Genomic DNA, 18,888 nt, shown 5'->3' with positions numbered 1-18,888 from the left:
GCTGAGGGACTTCAGTTATGTGGAGAAGCTGGGATTTTTCTCCTTACAGAGTGAAGATTAAAGGGAGATTTGATAGAGGTGCTCAAAATCATGAGGGGTTTGGATAGAGTAAATAAGGAGAAGCTGTTTGCAGTGGCAGGAGGGGTCGGTAACCAGAAGGACACAGATTGAAGAAAATTGGCAGAAGAACCAGAGGTGAGATGAGGAGAATATTTCTTTTACACAGCGAGTTGTTGTGATCCGGAAGGGGCTGCCTGAAAGGGTGGTGGAAGCAGATTCAATAGGAACCTTCAAAATGGGATTGGATAAATACTTGAAAAGGAAATAAAATGCAGAATTAGGGCAAGAGGAGTGGGACTAATTGGATAACAGTCTGTGCAGGCTTGCTGGGTTCATTGACGTCTCTCTATGAAACCAGTTCCAGGTCTAGAATAAAGGAAGAAGGTGCCAATAGCCTGGAAATTGGATTATGTGGCACTTGGGAGGGCATGTTCAATATGGTGGAGAGTGTGTGCCCAGAAGAGTCAGCCATATTGGTGAAGGCTACCTGTGGGCACCTGGTGGCACACATCTCATCAGGCATTCAACCCTCATTTACATATCTGGAAGGTTCTAAAACTGGTTGGAGGCCCCCTTCCCGAATCCGACCTTACATAATTGCATCACACATCATGCATGTGTACACGGGCACCTTGGGCACCTGGTTGCCGAGCCAGTGCCCCCTTAAAGGAACCATCACCTGAATGGCAAGTTTGAACTTTCCCCACTGGCCTCATCATGGAACAGGAGTGGCTCCTCTCGGCTTCCACGTTACAACTGCGGGCTGCCAACGGCCAATGTTTGTTCTCGTTCCTCTCTCGCCTAACCCTACCACCACCCTCCCCACCCTCCCGAGATCACGATGACTGCCCCGCCCCAGGACTCTCCCAAAGGTCTCAGCCAGCATCCAAGCCGGACAATCCAAGGTGCACCCAATAAATTCCCGTCCCCTCCCCAGGACCCACCAGTTGGCTCTGGGCCACAAATGGTATCCAAAATTGCGGGTGCTGTCCCAGTGAGACACCAGGTGCATGGAGCTTGTGCAGTGAACCAGGATTAGGCACAAGTCAATTTCCAAGTTAAGCTGGTGCTTATGTTAAAGGGATAATGTCTTCATCAAGCGAATTTTTCTCTTCATCTTCCTCACCGGAACAAGGCGACTTATTTCTGGGGGCTTAGGTGGTTAAGGGTGAAATTTTAAGACTGGATTGTAGGAAATAAAGAGGATTGCACCCAGTCCTGATCTTCACACTTTAGGGAGGATGTGAGGGTCCTCGAGACTGTGCGGAGGAGATTTACTAGAACCGTTCCAGGGGATTTTAGATACAAGGTTAGACTGGAGAAGCTGGGGTTGTTGAGTGAAGGAGATTGAGGGGGGTATTTGATCGAGGGGGACAAGATGATGACAGGTTTAGATAAGGTAGGCAAAGAAAAGCTGTTCTCATTGGCTGATGGTCCAGGGACTGGGCGACACTAATTTAAGGTTTTGGGTAAGAGATGTAGGGGGAATGTAAGGGTCAACATGGACTCAATCAGCTTCCTTCTGTGCCAGAATGACCCAATCTCCATTCAGTCCATCTTTCTGCTCATGTCTGTTTAATACCCATAAACATATGAATCCACCAATTAGCTTGAACGGTCCAGCCCAGGTTCTCACAGATGTTGATCTGGTTCAGGAAGTGTTCATGCGCTGTCTTCTCGTCTTTGTCAACAGCTAGTGCTTCTCGCAGGTACTGGATGTCCTTCATACAGCTCAGTTCTGGAATTCCAGTTAACATCATCAGTGAGAAAAGGGTCAGCAAGAGGTTGGAGTGACTACGGAGACTCATGTAGGCCTGAATGCAAATATCCTGCGAATCAAAGAGTGAAGCATTCAGATCTGCAGATTTACAAGTTCCTTGAACACTGTCGCGTCTTTACCTTTGAGAAAAACCCCAGGGCAATTCCATAAAATGTAGTCAGTTGTGACTCAGTGGGTGGCACTCTCTCTGGCCTCTCAGCCAGATGGTTCTAGTGCCATCCTGGAAACTTCAGCTCACAATCCAGGTCAACATTGCCAGTGCCTTACTGAGGGAGCGCAGCAATGTCAGAGCATCATTACTGAGGAAATGCTGCACTATCAGAGGGTCAGTACTGAGGGAGTGCTGCACTGTCAAAGGGTCAGTACTGAGGGAGTGCTGCACTGTCAGAGGGTCAGTACTGAGGGAGTGCTGCACTGTCAGAGGGTCAGTACTGAGGGAGTGCTGCACTGTCAGAGGGTCAGTACTGAGGGTAATTTAAATTCCACCAGCAGCCATGGTGGGGTTTGAACCCATGTCCCCTGGGTCTCTGGGTTACTAGCCCAGTGCCAGTCCCACCACGTCACCTTCATGGTCACTTTTTCTGGTGTGAGCTCACAAGTGGTCAGATTTATTCAAATCACTTTCCAACCGTGACCTGATGGGATTTGAACTTTCCAGCTCTGAGGTTGCTAGTCCAGTCCCAGAATTCCCCTCCCAGTTGTGACCAAAAGCTTGGTCAAAAAGGTTTGGTTTTATGAAGGGACTGAAAGAAGGAGAGTTAGACAGAGAGACGGTGAGGGGTTTAGGGAGCGATCTCCCAGAGATCATTCAACCAAACTGCTAGAATAATCATAAAAGGGAGGCTGTTGCACAGTGGTACTGTCACTGGGCTAGTATTCCAGAGTCCCAGGGTAATGCTTTGGGGACCTGGGTTCAAATCCCGCCATGGCAGATGGTGAAATTTTAATCCAATAAAAATCTGGAATTAAAAGTCCAACGATGACCATGAAACCATTGCTGATTGTCATAAAAACCCATCTGGTTTCCTAATGTCCTTTAGGGAGGGAAATCTGCCGTCCTTACCTGGTCTGGGCCTACATGTGACTCCAGACCCACAGCCATGTGGTTGACTCTTAAAATGCCCTCTGAACAAGGGCAATTAGGGATGGGCAATAAATTCTGGCCCAGCCAGTGACACCCACATCCCATGAATGAATAAAATAAAATAAAGACCTCGAGAAGATCATTCCCTCAGTCTAGAGTAAAGAGCCCAAATCTGTCCAGTCTTTTCTTATAGTCATAACCTCTCAGTTCTGTAAATCTTCTTTGTACCTTTTCGAGTGCCTCTATATCTGTCTGGTATTGTTATAGGCCAGAGATGAATCACAGAATCACAGAATGTGACAGTGCAGAAGGAGGCCATTCGGCCCATTGTGTCTACACTGGCTCTCCACATGTGATATAACCAAGGGTTCTAGACAAGGGGAACAAGATTTCTCTATTTTCCAATTTTATCCCTCTAGAAATTGAATCCAGTTTAGTTTGTTTTATGGCCTTATTATTCTGCACTGTTAGTTTGTGTTAATTTGTATGGCTCCACCCCCTGGTCTCTCTGCTCCTGTGCTCCATTTGGACACTTACTTTCCCAAGGAGTATGTGTCCTGCTTATTCTTCCTACGAAAATCTACCACCTCACACTTGTCTATGTTGACATTCGTTTACCAGTGACACACCCGTTCTCCAAGGTCATTAATATCTTTTTGTCACATTTTTCCTCAGTGTTAACCACATCTCCCAATCTGGGGGCTGTCTACAAACTTTGAAAGTGTATTTCTGATTCCCGAGTGCAGATTGTAAATGGAGATCAGCAGCGGTCCCAGCCCGGACCGGAGAGCAGGGAGGCTGTGTGCTGTAGCTCCCACATTGGACCATCTGTGATGTGCGGTAGCAATGTCCAGAGCCACTCTCTCACCTTAAACCGCTGGAAGTAGAGACTGGGTCGTTTGTTCACTCGCCCCATCACAAACAGAAAGTCCGGGGTCAGGACAAAGGGGACGCGCTCTCGGTTTACCCCCAGAATCCGTTTCGTGTTTCCCAGAATGTGACCAAAGTCAATGTGGAATAAGTTACCTGTGAAAGGAGGGAGGACAGAAAAGAGGTTGTCAGATTGTCCACAGAGGGTTCTCCCCTACAATCAATAAAAGAATTTAGAGGTGGGGAGAAGGTGGGAATGAGGGACGTAGGGAGAATGTGGGATTGAGGGATGCAGGGAGAAGGTGGGAATGGGGGATTCAGGGAAAAGGTGGGAATGGGGGATGTGGAGAGAAGGTGGGAATGGGGGATTCAGGGAGAAGGTGGGAATGGGGGATGTGGAGAGAAGGTGGGATTGGGGGATTCAGGGAGAAGGTGGGAATGGGGGATGTGGAGAGAAGGTGGGATTGGGGGATTCAGGGAGAAGGTGGGAATGGGGGATGTGGAGAGAAGGTGGGATTGAGGGATTCAGGGAGAAGGTGGGAATGGGGGATGTGGAGAAAATGTGGGATTGGGGGATTCAGGGAGAAGGTGGGAATGGGGAATGTGGAGAGAAGGTGGGATTGGGGGATTCAGGGAGAAGATGGGAATGGGGGATGTGGAGAGAAGGCAGGATTGGGGGATGTGGGGAGAAGGTGGGAATGAGGGATGTGGAGAGAAGGTGGGATTGGGGGATGTGGGGAGAAGGTGGGAATGGGGAATGTGGAGAGAAGGTGGGATTGGAGAATGTGGAGAGAAGGTGGGATTGGGGGATGTGGGGAGAAGGTGGGATTGGGGAATGTGGAGAGAAGGTGGGATTGGGGATTTGGGGAGAAGGTGGGATTGGGGATGTGGGGAGAAGGTGGGATTGGGGGATGTGGGGAGAAGGTGGGAATGGGGAATGTGGAGAGAAGGTGGGGATTGGGGGATGTGGGGAGAAGGTGGGATTGGGGGATGTGGAGAGAAGGTGGGAATGGGGAATGTGGAGAGAAGGTGGGATTGGGGATTTGGGGAGAAGGTGGGATTGGGGATGTGGGGAGAAGGTGGGATTGGGGATGTGGGGAGAAGGTGGGATTGGGGGATGTGGGGAGAAGGTGGGAATGGGGAATGTGGGGAGAAGGTGGGATTGGGGGATGTGGGGAGAAGGTGGGATTGGGGGATGTGGGGAGAAGGTGGGATTGGGGGATGTGGGGAGAAGGTGGGATTGGGGATTTGGGGAGAAGATGGGATTGGGGATTTGGGGAGAAGGTGGGATTGGGGATTTGGGGAGAAGGTCGGATTGGGGATGTGGGGAGAAGGTGGGATTGGGGATTTGGGGAGAAGATGGGATTGGGGATTTGGGGAGAAGGTGGGATTGGGGGATGTGGGGAGAAGGTGGGATTGGGGATTTGGGGAGAAGATGGGATTGGGGATTTGGGGAGAAGGTGGGATTGGGGATTTGGGGAGAAGGTCGGATTGGGGATGTGGGGAGAAGGTCGGATTGGGGATTTGGGGAGAAGGTGGGATTGGGGGATGTGGGGAGAAGGTGGGATTGGGGATGTGGGGAGAAGCTGGGATTGGGGATGTGGGGAGAAACTGGGATTGGGGATTTGGGGAGAAGGTGGGATTGGGGATGTGGGGAGAAGGTGGGATTGGGGATGTGGGGAGAAGGTGGGATTGGGGATGTGGGGCGAAGGTGGGATTGGGGATTTGGGGAGAAGGTCGGATTGGGGATGTGGGGAGAAGGTGGTATTGGGGCTTTGGGGAGAAGGTGGGAATGAGGGATGTGGGGAGAAGGTGGGATTGGGGATGTGGGGAGAAGGTGGGATTGGGGATTTGGGGAGAAGGTGGGATTGGGGGATGTGGGGAGAAGCTGGGATTGGGGATGTAGGGAGAAGCTGGGATTGGGGATGTGGGGAGAAACTGGGATTGGGGATTTGGGGAGAAGGTGGGATTGGGGATGTGGGGAGAAGGTGGGATTGGGGATGTGGGGAGAAGGTGGGATTGGGGATGTGGGGCGAAGGTGGGATTGGGGATTTGGGGAGAAGGGAGCTGCCAGCACTATGCTGAGTCTCAATGCAGGTCTGGGGGCAGGAATAGCTAGCTTTGGGAGTTCTCATCCATGATACTGGCTCCCTCTCTCCCGCACAATCGCCCATGATTGACCCAGTGGGAAGTAAATCCAAATCCTCTTCTTCACAGGGGAAGGTTTCTGGAATGCAGAGATCCTGTAGATGTGGAGTCCAGAACAATATTAAAATCAAAGTGGTTCAGGGATTATGTCTGGAAGCACTTCTTAACACAAAGCGGAGTGGAATTCTGGAATTCTCTCCCCCAGAAAAAGCTGTGGGTGCTGGGGGTGAATTGAAGCTTTCAAGAATGAGATGAATAGGGTTTTTATTGGGTAAGTATATGAAAGGATAGGGAGAAATGGAGGGTAAATGGAGTTAAGATACAGATCATCTGTGATCTAATTGAATGGCAGGGCAACTTCTGTTGTGATAAGGTGTGCATATACCTTTAAGGGATTATCTTAAACTACTGTCAATCATTGCTACCTCAACAAGAAGTGTTAAATTAGCCCCATGACTAGTAGGCAGTCTGCAAGCAGCAGGCAGAGATCAGATCTACCATACTTAGCCTTCCAGTGAACATTATCTGTAAACAGTCTTAACTTCAAATAAAGGACCCACACTATTGCTTCACTAATCCTTGTGTTTGATTGGTATATTTATGTCAAAGAGAAGAAGAACATAACATGGTGGCAGCGTTTCAGAATGGTTTTAAAGATTTGACTGATCAGAATATAAGCCTCAACTGCTTCACATCCAGCAGAAGAAAAACACTGGTGTGAAAGTGGAACAACTACGAAGAATCACCTTGTAAGGATTCTGCAGCTTTAGGGATTTTACACACACCATACATCTGTTCTGGGATTGCAGATCACCCCAGCCAGCAAGCATCGGGTCCCAGTAAGAGAGCTTGAATTTGGGAGAGCACGAATAGTAAAAGTCTACCGGCTGCAAAGTTTAAGCAGGAACCGAAATTAAACAGCGGGCTTCAGATGGTCTTACTTTAAGTGGAACTCCACAGACAGGAGAATTTATTACTGCTAAAGCGAAATACTGCAGGCCTCCACCAGAGGTCCCCAGCATCACAGATGCCAGTCTTCAGCCAATTCAATACACTCCACGTGATATCAAAAAACGGCTGAAGACACTGGATACTGCAGAGGATATGGGCCCTGACAATACTCCGGCAATAGTACTGAAGACTTGTGCTCCAGAACTTGCCGCGTCTCTAGCCAAGCTGTTCCAGTACAGCTACAACACTGGCATCTACCCGGCTATGTGGAAAATTGCCCAGGTATGTCCTGTACACAGAAAGCAGGTCAAATTCAACCCAGCCGGCTATCAGTCTACCATCAGTCCACCCATCAGTCTACTCTCGATCATCAGTAAAGTAATGGAAGGGGTCATCAACAGTGCTATCGAGCAGCACTTGCTTAGCAATAACTTGCTCACTGACGCCCAGTTTGGGTTCTGCCAGGGTCACTCAGCTCCTGACCTTATTACAACCTTGGTTCAAACATGGACAAAAGAGCTGAACTCCTGAGGTGAGGTGAGAGTGACTGCCCTGACATCAAGGCAGCATTTGACCGAGTGTGGCATCAAGGATCCCTAACAAAACTGGAGTCAATGGGAATCAGGGGGGAAAACTCTCCACTGGTTGGAGTTATACCTAGCACAAAGGAAGATGGTTGTGGTTGTTGGAGGTCAGTCATCTCAGCTCCAGAACATCACTGCAGGAGTTCCTCAGGGTAGTGTCCTCAGCCCAACCATCTTCAGCTGCTTCATCAATGACCTTCCTTCCATCATAAGGTCAGAAGTGGGGATGTTCACTGATGATTGCACAATGTTCAGCACCATTCGTAACTCCTCAGATACTGAAGCAGTCCCATGTCCAAATGCAGCAGGACCTGGACAATATCCAGGCTTGGGCTGACAAGTGGTAAGTAACATTCGCGCCACACAAGTGCCAGGCAATGACCATCTCCAACAAGAGAGAACCCAGCCATCACCTCTTGGCATTCAGTGGCATTACTATTACTGAATCCCCAATTATCAACATCCTGGGGGTTACCGTTGAACAGAAATTGAACTGGACTAGCCATATAAATACTGTGGCTACAAGAGCAGGTCAGAGGCTAGGAATCCTGTGATGAGTAACTCACCTCCTGGCTCCCCAAAGCCTGTCCACCACAAGGCACAAGTCAGGAGTGTGATGGAATACTCCCCACTTGCCTGGATGAGTGCAGCTCCCACAACACTCAAGAAGCTTGACACCATCCAGAACAAAGCAGCCACTTGATTGGCACCCCATCCACAAACATTCACTCCTCCACCACTGACGCACAGTAGCAGCAGTGTGTGTACCATCTACAAGATGCACTGCAGCAACTCACCAAGGCTCCTTAGACAGCACCTTCCAAACCCACAACCACTACCATCTAGAAGGACAAGGGCAGCAGACACATGGGAACATCACCACCTGGAAGTTCTCCTCCAAGTCACTCACCATCCTGATTTGGAAATATATCGCCGTTCCTTCACTGTCGCTGGGTCAAAATCCTGGAACTCCCTCCCTAACAGCACTGTGGGTGTACCTACACCACATGGACTGCAGCGGTTCAAGAAGGCAGCTCACCACCACCTTCTCAAGGGGCAATTAGGGATGGGCAATAAATGCTGGCCCAGCCAGTGAAGCCCACATCCCGTGAATGAATAAAAAATATCCAGTAACATCTCCTAACAGCTAGAAGAAGCCTGTAAAAAAAGTTTTTTTCACTGTTTGCTTTCAGTTCTGAAGCCTGTGGCTATTTTCCCAGCAAAATTACTGTTTTGTGGGCGGAGCTTAGAGCTGAACCCAGGAAAAATCAGAAAGACCTCAAAAGCATCACCATTGCAGCCAAGCAGTAACTTATGAACAGCTGAGGCAGTGACCACTAAAGGTACTGCAACCCAGTCAAATTGAGTAGCAAAGGAATTTGACTGATAATCTTAAACTGATTGTCAGCATAATTCTTAGCACACTCAGGATTCTTCAACTAATGTTTCCAATAGCGGAATCACATCTAACGTTGGACATTGTGTTAATTTAAGATTATCAGTTGGACTCACAGTGTGGCACACTTACGTGTGCTGGAAGCTACATATGTTAATACACAGGGCCCTCTTCTTTGCAGACAGAAAGGACAGGTACACACATTGCGCCTGTTTCAGCTAAACAAAATAGGCAACAGCCATTCTCTGGTTCATCCCCCAGGGCAATGCCTTGGTCCAAGTCAACGTGCCTGGTTTGACTTTAAACATAGCTTGGCAGTTAACTGTCAGCCATCAGTTAACTGGTGCATTCTCCATGGCAACGCCTCTACCAATCAGAGTCCACTCGCTAACCAATCAGCACTCTCTTCTCATGAGGTGTAAGTTATCGTTCCCTTTTCAATTGGTATCCTTGTGAATTTTCCTGATGAGAGCACGATGAAACGCTGTGACAACTTATCTTTTTTCAGCAATATCCAAGTTCTGTGCTACCAAATGACCATTTCTAAACCAGGTAAACAAGCTGTTAAAATTAAAATTGCTTATAGGCAATGAAGGCCTCCGCAGACTGAACACGTCAGGTCTGTCTGATGACCACCTGAAAAATCCTGATGAAATATGGTCAATACTAGAAGATCAGTTATGGAATTCATGTCTCTCAGGCAACAACCAACAAGAGACCATTGATCAGTTCATAATCAGACAAGGGGCTGGATTGCAACTTTACAGCAGCAGACTCACTGACAGAATAATCGAGCTTGTGATAGCATCTATCCCAGTGGAAGCATTCCAAAAAGATATCATGAACCAACCCAAAGGTTACAGCCTGGAAGCACTACTACAAATCAGACACAAGTACGAAGCCATAACCAGAATGATTGATCTGACATTGGAACAATAGCCAAACAGGCAAGCCTAGTAAGGTGAGAGGATGATGTGGCCTCATCCATGCACCCAGAAATTGCACAACTTTCAAAGATATATATGCAAGGCATATGGCACCAGAGGACACTGCGAACGCCAATGCAGAGGCCAACACCAGTGGTTCGACATCATGAGAGTCCACATTGACACAGCATTCACCAAACAGCATCAAGACAAGATCCACAAAATATCCAGCCAAACTATACAATCAGATGATGAGAATGACCAGACCATCGACACAAAACAAAAACAAAAATAGCTGGAAAAACTCAGCAGGTCTGACAGCATCTGCGGAGAGGAACACAGTTAACGTTTCGAGTCCGTGTGACTCTTCAACAGAACTAAGGAAATAGAGAAATGAGATGAAATATAAGCTCCAATAACTTTAATTTTCAATAATTTATATTCTTAAAATATATATTTTTCTTTTCCCGCCTATTTCTATTATTTTAAAATGTATTTCCATTCATTGTAGCCCATTTCGATCCCTTCCCCATACCCCACCCCCACGAGGGCTATCTGCCACTTGCTTGTCCTGCTTTCTACCCTTAATGTCACCATTATCACATTCCTTAGATAATATCACCACCGTCAACACCCTTTGTCCTTTTGTCTATGACATCTTTGGCAATCTTTTCTATGCCTCCACCTATCACTGGCCCCCTATCCAGCTCTACCTGTCCCACCCCCCTCTACCAGCTTATATTTCACCTCTTTTCTATATTTCCTTAGTTCTGTTGAAGAGTCATACGGACTCGAAACGTTAACTGTGTTCCTCTCCGCAGATGCTGTCAGACCTGCTGAGTTTTTCCAGCTATTTTTGTTTTTGTTTCAGATTCCCAACATCCGCAGTATTTTGCTTTTACCATTGACACAAAAAGTGAGCATGCGTTCCACAGGATGAACATTGAGGGATGTACTGGCACACTGGTACCAACAGAAACCTTTGCCATCATCCTAATTATATGCCCACAGGTGAAGGGTCATAATCTCTATGCAAAAACTGGATACCAGTGCAGGTGCAGGTCCACATCGCACACTGATATGTACATACCCATAGAAGTGGCAAGTGATAATTCGACCAACTACTGCCAAACTCACCACATACAATGACTCGGAGATTCCATCCCTGGGATCCATTACACTCAAACCTCGCTACAAAAACTCACCCCGGTCACTCCAGATGTTTTATGATGCGGACACCACAGGTCCAGTGATCACAGGCCCACCAGCGTTGCAAGGACCTGTCCTCGGTCACCGGATAATAACGAGGACCAGAGACCACAGGGAGCACCACAGGGAACCCTATGCTTACACTGAGAGAATACTTAACTCTCCAACGCAGATCATCAGGCAACTGGCTATGTGGAACAATTTGAACCGGATACATAAATAAATCCATTCCAAATTTCACACTGTGGAACCAACACAGGATTACTATTCGGCTGACAAGTGCAGACAAACCTCCCCAGTCATACTCCCATGAGTAGCTGATGCCTTGATCGAAAGACAGGGGGTGAAAGATGCCCATGACCCGCACACAGATAAAAAAAATGACCCAATCTCAATGTCGGACAGAAAGTTCAGGTACAACCAGCCGGAATCCAGCAGAAACTGTCAGCCCAGGATCAAAACCACATCAAATACGGGACACCAAACGGCGTTGTCAGTCTGTCAAAACAGATACCAAATCAGAACAATACCCAACTCAGAAACAGCCAGTTACCCAAGTGTGACTAGGACCTGGTCTAAGATGCAACACAAACAGAGCGACTCTAACCAGCAATTCTGAAAACATATAGTAGCTGCCGTCAAAGACCACCAGAACTAACATTGGATGGATAAGACAACCTAGTTTATTCCTCTGTGTTAAAGTACATTCAGGGGTAATGTTATTTTGTTTTCCTTTCATGTAAATAGCCTGATCCTATAAAGATAAACCTTCAGTTAGAAAAGAGGGGGATGTTGTGACATGATGTGCATATACCTTTAAGGGGGTATCTTAAACTGCTGTCAATTATTACAATCTCAACAGGATGTGGTGTATGAATCCCATGATTTGTGGGCAGTTTGCTAGCAGCAGGGGGAAGATCAGGTGTATTATACTTGGCAACGCAGTGGACATTATTTGTAAATAGTCTTATCTTCAAATAAAGAACTCCCATTGTTGTTTCACCAATCCTTGTGTATGGTGGTACGTTTACATTAAAAAAGAACAGAAACATGATAGTTTCGAGGGGCTGAATGGCCTCCTCCTCTTCTGAAAGTTACCATGCTCCTTTGTATGAACAGGACAAAGGTTGTACCTTGCTCCGTAATCATGATGTTATCATTGTGACGATCTCCAATTCCAAGAACGTAAGTGGCGACGCAGTATCCTGCACAGGAAGTCACAAAGGTCTCCATCGCTTGATAATACTGGAGAGAGGGAGGGAGGGAGGGAGAGAGAGAGAGAGAGAGCACACGGTTATTGGTCAGATGCACAAAGACACACAGCTGGATTTCAACTTAGTGTCTGAAATAGAAAGGCTTAGTTAACGCTCCCCCCCTCCGACCCACAGCATGGGTTGAGTTCATCATCCTCAAGGTGGATGGGGTGGGGGCTCGCACTACACCAGGTCTGTGTGGCTCAACATTGGACACAGAATCACAGAATTGTTACAGTGAAGAAGGAGGCCATTCAGCCCATCATGTATGCACCAGCTGTCTGAATGAGCAATTCCCTTAGTGCCACCTTCTCCCCTTAACCCTGCACGTTCTTCCTTTTCAGATAACAGTCTAATTCCCTCCTGAATGTCCCGATTGAGCCTATCTCCACCACACTCTCAGGCAGCGCACTCCACCAGGTGAAACATTCATTCCCTCCACCGACGCACAGTAACAGCAGTGTGTACCATCTACAAGATGCACTGCAGGAATTCACCAAGGCTCCTTTGACAGCACCTTCCAAACCCACCACCATTACCATCTAGAAGGACAAGGGCAGCAGGTAGATGGGAACACCACCACCTGGAAGTTCCCCTCCAATCCACCCACCATCCTGACTTGGAAATATATCGCCGTTCCCTCACTGACACATGGGTCCTACCTCCACTCGTTCTGGCACAGCCGCTGGTAAATGCTGAGTTGTTCAAATCCCAAAGGGAAACTTGAAATAATTGTCACAACTAATTTTCAATTTGTATAAATTTCGAGATGTGCGCCTTGAATTCAGTAGTAATAAGGCAACCAAGTCTTATAGTTTTTACAAAACTGGATGAAACATTTATTAATAAGAGAAATGATTTGAAATACATACATAGATCTACAAATTACTACTATGATAACTTCTAAATCCCCTAATCAATCTAACTCCCAGTTACACTTTCATTAAGGCAACAGTAAGACACATAGGGCAGAATCTTCGGGTTGATGTGTGGGGGCAGGACCCGCTCACTGAAGCATAAAGTGACACGCGGTGACATTGGGCGTGTGTCCCAACGTCGTCGCACGTCATTCAGATCTTCAGTTCAACAGGCGCGCACCAGAGTGGGCGCGCGCGCACCGATCTGTCAGAGGCCTATTAAGGCCCAGGTAAATACCAATTAAAATAATTAACAGCGCTGTTTGTCCAACCTTAAGGTTGGCGGGGGGGGGCAGGTGAAGAGCCCAGGCGGCCTTCGCATTTTTCATGGAACCTCATCCACAGGAGGGATGAGGTTTCACGAAGGGTTTTTAAATGCAATTACATTTTTTATTACAATTCATTGACATGTCCCAGCTCATGTGACACTGTCTCATGAGGGAACACGTCTGAACAATTTTTTTTCTTTATTTCAAATTTTCATCGCCAACTTAATCTCCCTGAGGCAGCTCCATGCCTCACGGAGATGCGCGGAAGAGCGCAGGCCCCGACTCTCCCTCCTCCCTCCGCCCGCACAGGGAATGCTGAGCGCTTCCGGGTGCGAGACACACAGCCGATCATGGGCAGCGATTGGCTGCGCACCCACCTGTGCCCGCTCCCGCTTGGCAACTCCCCCTCCCCATAGGGAGAAAATTCTCCCCATAGATTTTAATAGATTTGAAAAGACCCAGTCAAAGAAACATGATGCCCTGAACAAGTCAAATTCCAAGTGAATTTTCTTAACTTCAGTTCTGTGTAGGCAGCAGCTTGAGGCGTAGATGCTGAAGGCTTTTTCACACTTGTTAGATCTACCCTTTACACACAGCCTTCACTCCTTTTTACATATTTTTCCCAATGAATGCAAATTCCCATTGTTTCACAATGTCTTTGGACTTTATCTCTCTGATAATAAAAATCTCTCATAGCACTAAGCTTTACCAGTAATCTTTAGGAAAAATAAACACACAGTTTCTAAACTTCACCTGGCTAGGCGACATATTTCACTCCTCCTTTGAAAACAATCTAGTCAGGTTTATTTAAAAATGCAAATGTTCTTTTACACCTTACATTCTAAACATCCTCCATATTTACCTACTTAACATTTCAAACCTAACTTATCTCCTAAAACATCAAAGCCTTCAGACCAGCTGCCTTTAATTCAATTAAGTCACACACACACACACACACACACACACACACAGACACATATAGACACAGATACCACTATTTTACAATAAATTCAAATAACATTATGAGAATTATTATATCTTCCTGACACACTCCAGAGACTTAAACCCAAAATCCAGGTAGACATTCCCAATACAGTACTAAGGGAGTGCTGCACTGTCAGAGGGTCAGTACTGAGGGAGTGCTTCATTATCAGAGGGTTGGTACTGAGGGAGTTTTGCATGTCAGAGGGTCTGTATTGAGGGAGTGCTATACTGTCAGAGGGTCAGTGCAGGGGGAGTGCTGCACTGTCAGAAGGGCAACCCTCAGGGAGCACTGCATCATCAGAGGGTCAGTACTGAGGGAGTGTTGCACTGTTGAAGGGTCAGTACTGAGGAAGTGCTGCATTGTTGAAGGGTCAGTACTGAGGGAGTGCTGCACTGTCAGAGGGTCAGTACTGAGGGAGTGCCGCACTGTTGGAGGGTCAGTAATGAGGGAGTGCTGCACTGTCAGAGGGTCAACTGAGGGAGTGCTGCACTGTCAGAGGGTCAGTACTGAGGGAGTGCTGCACTGTCAGAGGGTCAGTACTGAGGGAGTGCTGCACTGTTGGAGGATCAGTACTGAGGGAGCGCTGCACTGTCAGAAGGTCAGTACTGAGGGAGCACTGCGCTGTCAGAGGGTCAGTACTGTGGATGCATTGTACGATTGGAGGGTGAGTACTGAGGGAGTGCTGCACTGTCGGAGGGTCAGATCTGTGGAAGCATTGTACGATTGGAGGGTGAGTACTGAGGGAGTGCTGCACTGTCAGAGGGTCAGTACTGAGGGAATATTTCATTGTCGGAGGGTTGGTACTGAGGGAGTTTTGCATGTTGGAGGGTCTGTATTGAGGGAGTGCTATACTGTCAGAGGGTCAGTACTGAGGAAGCGCTGCACTGTCAGAGGGTCAGTACTGAGGGAGTGCTGCACTGTCAGAGGGTCAGTACTGAGGGAGTGCTGCACTGTCAGAGGGTCAGTACTGAGGGAGTGCTGCACTGTCAGAGGGTCAGTACTGAGGGAGTGCTGCACTGTCAGAGGGTCAGTACTGAGGGAGTGCTGCAATGTTAGAGGGTCAGTACTGAGGGAGTGCCGCACTGTCAGAGGGTCAGTACTGAGGGAGTGCTGCACTGTCGGAGGGTCAGTACCGAGGGAGTGCTGCACTGTCAGAGTGTCAGTACTGAGGGAGTGCTGCACTGTCAGAGGGTCAGTACTGAGGGAGTGTTGCACTGTCAGAGGGTCAGTACTGAGGGAGTGCTGCACTGTCAGAGGGTCAGGACTGAGGGAGTGCTGCACTGTCAGAGGGTCAGTACTGAGGGAGTGCTGCACTGTCAGAGGGTCAGTACTGAGGGAGTGTTGCACTGTCAGAGGGTCAGTACTGAGGGAGTGTTGCACTGTCAGAGGGTCAGTACTGAGGGAGTGCTGCACTGTCAGAGAGTCAGTACTGAGGGAGAGCTGCACTGTCAGAGGGTCAGTACTGAGGGAGTGTTGCACTGTCGGAGGGTCAGTACTGAGGGAGTGCTGCACTGTCAGAGGGTCAGTACTGAGGGAGTGTTGCACTGTCGGAGGGTCTCAGCTATATTTGAAACAATATCCATAAAACCTGGACCTCAAACCATTATCTACAGCCCTGGGGTATTTATACCACTCAAACAGGTTTATTTACAGCACAGTGCCTTTCACTAAAATAATCACTCGAAACTCTAAAGTGCAGCATAACGGTTAATCTTTTATCTCCACAATCTAAACACAGGCCTTAATTTTCTTGACTGAATTTCTTTTGGTTTTTTTCATGTTAATGATCCAACTGGAAACGGTTGGAAGCTACAAACGAGATGTTAAAGAGGTTCCAGAGTCTCACACTTCCTGTCTCCCCGTTCTTCATGCACTCTCTCCCTCCATACTCAGCATACTCCCTCCTTCTGCGCTGTACCCCTTCCGGACCTTAGTGTTGCCAACCCCTAGTTGGACGTATTCCTGGAGGAACCATTACATGATCTCCTGTGCCCATTTGCCCCACCCCTGAACTCCTACCATGGGTCACCCAGTAGGCCAATCCCTGTGAGTTTTTAAAAAAATGATTCAATTATGGGATGTGGGCGTCGCTGGCTGGGCCAGCATTTATTGCCCATCCCTAATTGCCCGTGTTCAGAGGGCATTTAAGAGCCAACCACATTGCTCCACCTTCCCAGTGGCCAATCGGAAAGCAAGCAGCCTTCTCATTATCTGATTGGATGATTCTTGGTTGCTTTCCCCAGCTCCGACACCTTAATAACTATTTAACAAAAGGGTCGAAGGAAAATTAAACCGAACGCTTTAATGCTCCGGATGATTTTCCAGAGTTTTCACTCACGGTCCAGGTCCCGGAGATCAGTCTTCAATTCCCAGGGGGCCCCAGGCCAACCCTGGGGAGTTGGCAACCCAGCCCCATCCTCACACCCTCCCCCCCCCAGCCCCACCTTCCCAGGGGACCCAGTGTTAAATCCTGGGCTGGCCGGCAATGCCCACACACCAGGATTGGGTGTAGACCATTGGGAGATACTCCGGGCACTGGGAAAGTCTTCTGGAGACTCTGGAAATGTAGCAACAACAGCAGCAGCAACAACAACAACTTACATTTATATAGCACCTTGAACATAAGGAAACGTTCCGAGGCGCTTCACAAGGGCGTTTTAAAACAAACTAGGACTCAGGCACGTCGGGAGATATGAGGTCAGGTGACCAAAAGCTTTGTCAAAGGAGTAGCTATGAAGGACTGTCCCCAAGGAGGGAAATGGAGGTGTGGAGAGGTGGGGAGGTGGTGGGGTTTGGGGAGGGAGTTCCAGAGCTTGGGATCCAGGCAGCTGAAGGCACGGCCGCCAATGGTGGAGCGATTAAAATCAGGAATGGGTAAGAGATTTGAATTGGAGGAGCGCAGAGATCTTGGAGGGTTGTGGGGCTGGAGGAGGTTACAGAGATAGGGAGGGTTGTAGGGGCTGGAGGAGGTTACAGAGGGAGGGAGGGTTGTGGGGCTGGAGGAGGTTACAGAGGGAGGGAGAGTGTAGGGGCTGGAGGAGGTTACAGAGTTAGGGAGGGTTGTGGGGCTGGAGGAGGTTACAGAGATAGGGAGGGGTGTAGGGGCTGGAGGAGGTTACAGAGATAGGGAGGGTTGTAGGGGCTGGAGGAGGTTACAGAGGGAGGGAGGGTTGTGGGGCTGGAGGAGGTTACAGAGGGAGGGAGGGTTGTGGGGCTGGAGGAGGTTACAGAGATAGGGAGGGGTGTAGGGGCTGGAGGAGGTTACAGAGATAGGGAGGGTTGTGGGGCTGGAGGAGGTTACAGAGATAGGGAGGGTTGTAGGGGCTGGAGGAGGTTACAGAGGGAGGGAGGGTTGTGGGGCTGAAGGAGGTTACAGAGGGAGGGAGGGGTGTAGGGGCTGGAGGAGGTTACAGAGGGAGGGAGGGGTGTAGGGACTGGAGGAGGTTACAGAGATAGGGAGGGTTGTAGGGGCTGGAGGAGGTTACAGAGATAGGGAGGGTTGTAGGGGCTGGAGGAGGTTACAGAGATAGGGAGCGTTGTAGGGGCTGGAGGAGGTTACAGAGATAGGGAGGGTTGTAGGGGCTGGAGGAGGTTACAGAGATAGGGAGCGTTGTAGGGGCTGGAGGAGGTTACAGAGATAGGGAGGGGTGTAGGGGCTGGAGGAGGTTACAGAGATAGGGAGGGTTGTGGGGCTGGAGGAGGTTACAGAGATAGGGAGCGTTGTAGGGGCTGGAGGAGGTTACAGAGATAGGGAGGGGTGTAGGGGCTGGAGGAGGTTACAGAGATAGGGAGGGTTGTGGGGCTGGAGGAGGTTACAGAGATAGGGAGCGTTGTAGGGGCTGGAGGAGGTTACAGAGATAGGGAGGGGCGAGGCCTCGGAGGGATTTGAAAACAAGGATGAGAATTTTAAAACCAAGACGCTGCTTGTGCGGGAGCCAGCGGAGGTCAGTGAGCACAGGGGCTAACGGGGGAGGGGCGGTCACTGGAGTTAAGGCCTGGGCAGCACAGTTGTGACCGACCTAGAGAGTGGAAAGTGCGAGAGCAGCCAGGAGAGCATTGGATGAGCTGAGTCTAGGCAGATGCAGGCATGGGTGAGGGTTTCTGCAGCGGACGAGCTGATTCAGGAGCACAGCCGGGTCCTGATAACGGAGGTTTTAGAAAAGGCGGCCTTGGTGATGACATCGACACCGAGTGGGAAGGTCAGGTCAGGAACAAACTCCGGCACAAACAGTTAATGAGGGAAAGAGTTCAACAGGAGGTCAATGGGGACTCACCGATTCCTCGACCTGCAGCTTGGATTTGAGCCAATCGTACAGCGCGTCATTTTTAAACGCCCCCGTGTTCCCGCCCTTGTACCTCTGCATAGTCGCAATCGTTGTTGCATCCCTCACAACCTCAATCATCCCTGTGGGATCACACAAGGAACTACCAACGTTATAGCCAGAACTTGCATTTC

At 48.8% G+C, this 18,888-nt stretch overlaps 1 protein-coding gene across 2 annotated transcripts in view; it reads right to left on the bottom strand.

Annotated features, from left to right (window-relative positions):
• Positions 1-1,402: 1,402 nt before the first annotated feature.
• LOC144681477 (phosphatidylinositol 4,5-bisphosphate 3-kinase catalytic subunit gamma isoform) overlaps positions 1,403-18,888 on the bottom strand; it is a 69,837-nt gene continuing 52,351 nt past the window's right edge. For both annotated transcript variants that reach the window (XM_078543095.1, XM_078543096.1), the window contains exons 8-11: positions 18,707-18,837; positions 12,142-12,253; positions 3,793-3,950; positions 1,403-1,889 (exon numbers count right to left, since the gene is read on the bottom strand). In XM_078543095.1, the coding sequence (XP_078399221.1) occupies positions 1,626-1,889; positions 3,793-3,950; positions 12,142-12,253; positions 18,707-18,837 (665 nt within the window). In that variant the 3' untranslated portion in view covers positions 1,403-1,625. The remainder of the gene's footprint in view (positions 1,890-3,792; positions 3,951-12,141; positions 12,254-18,706; positions 18,838-18,888) is intronic.

The sequence above is a fragment of the Cetorhinus maximus genome, chromosome 6, assembly GCF_964194155.1.
Source record: "Cetorhinus maximus chromosome 6, sCetMax3.hap1.1, whole genome shotgun sequence".
Classification (NCBI taxonomy): domain Eukaryota; kingdom Metazoa; phylum Chordata; class Chondrichthyes; order Lamniformes; family Cetorhinidae; genus Cetorhinus; species Cetorhinus maximus.
The sequence above is the reverse complement of the archived record's forward strand: the minus strand, read 5'-3'. Positions and strand labels throughout refer to the sequence as shown.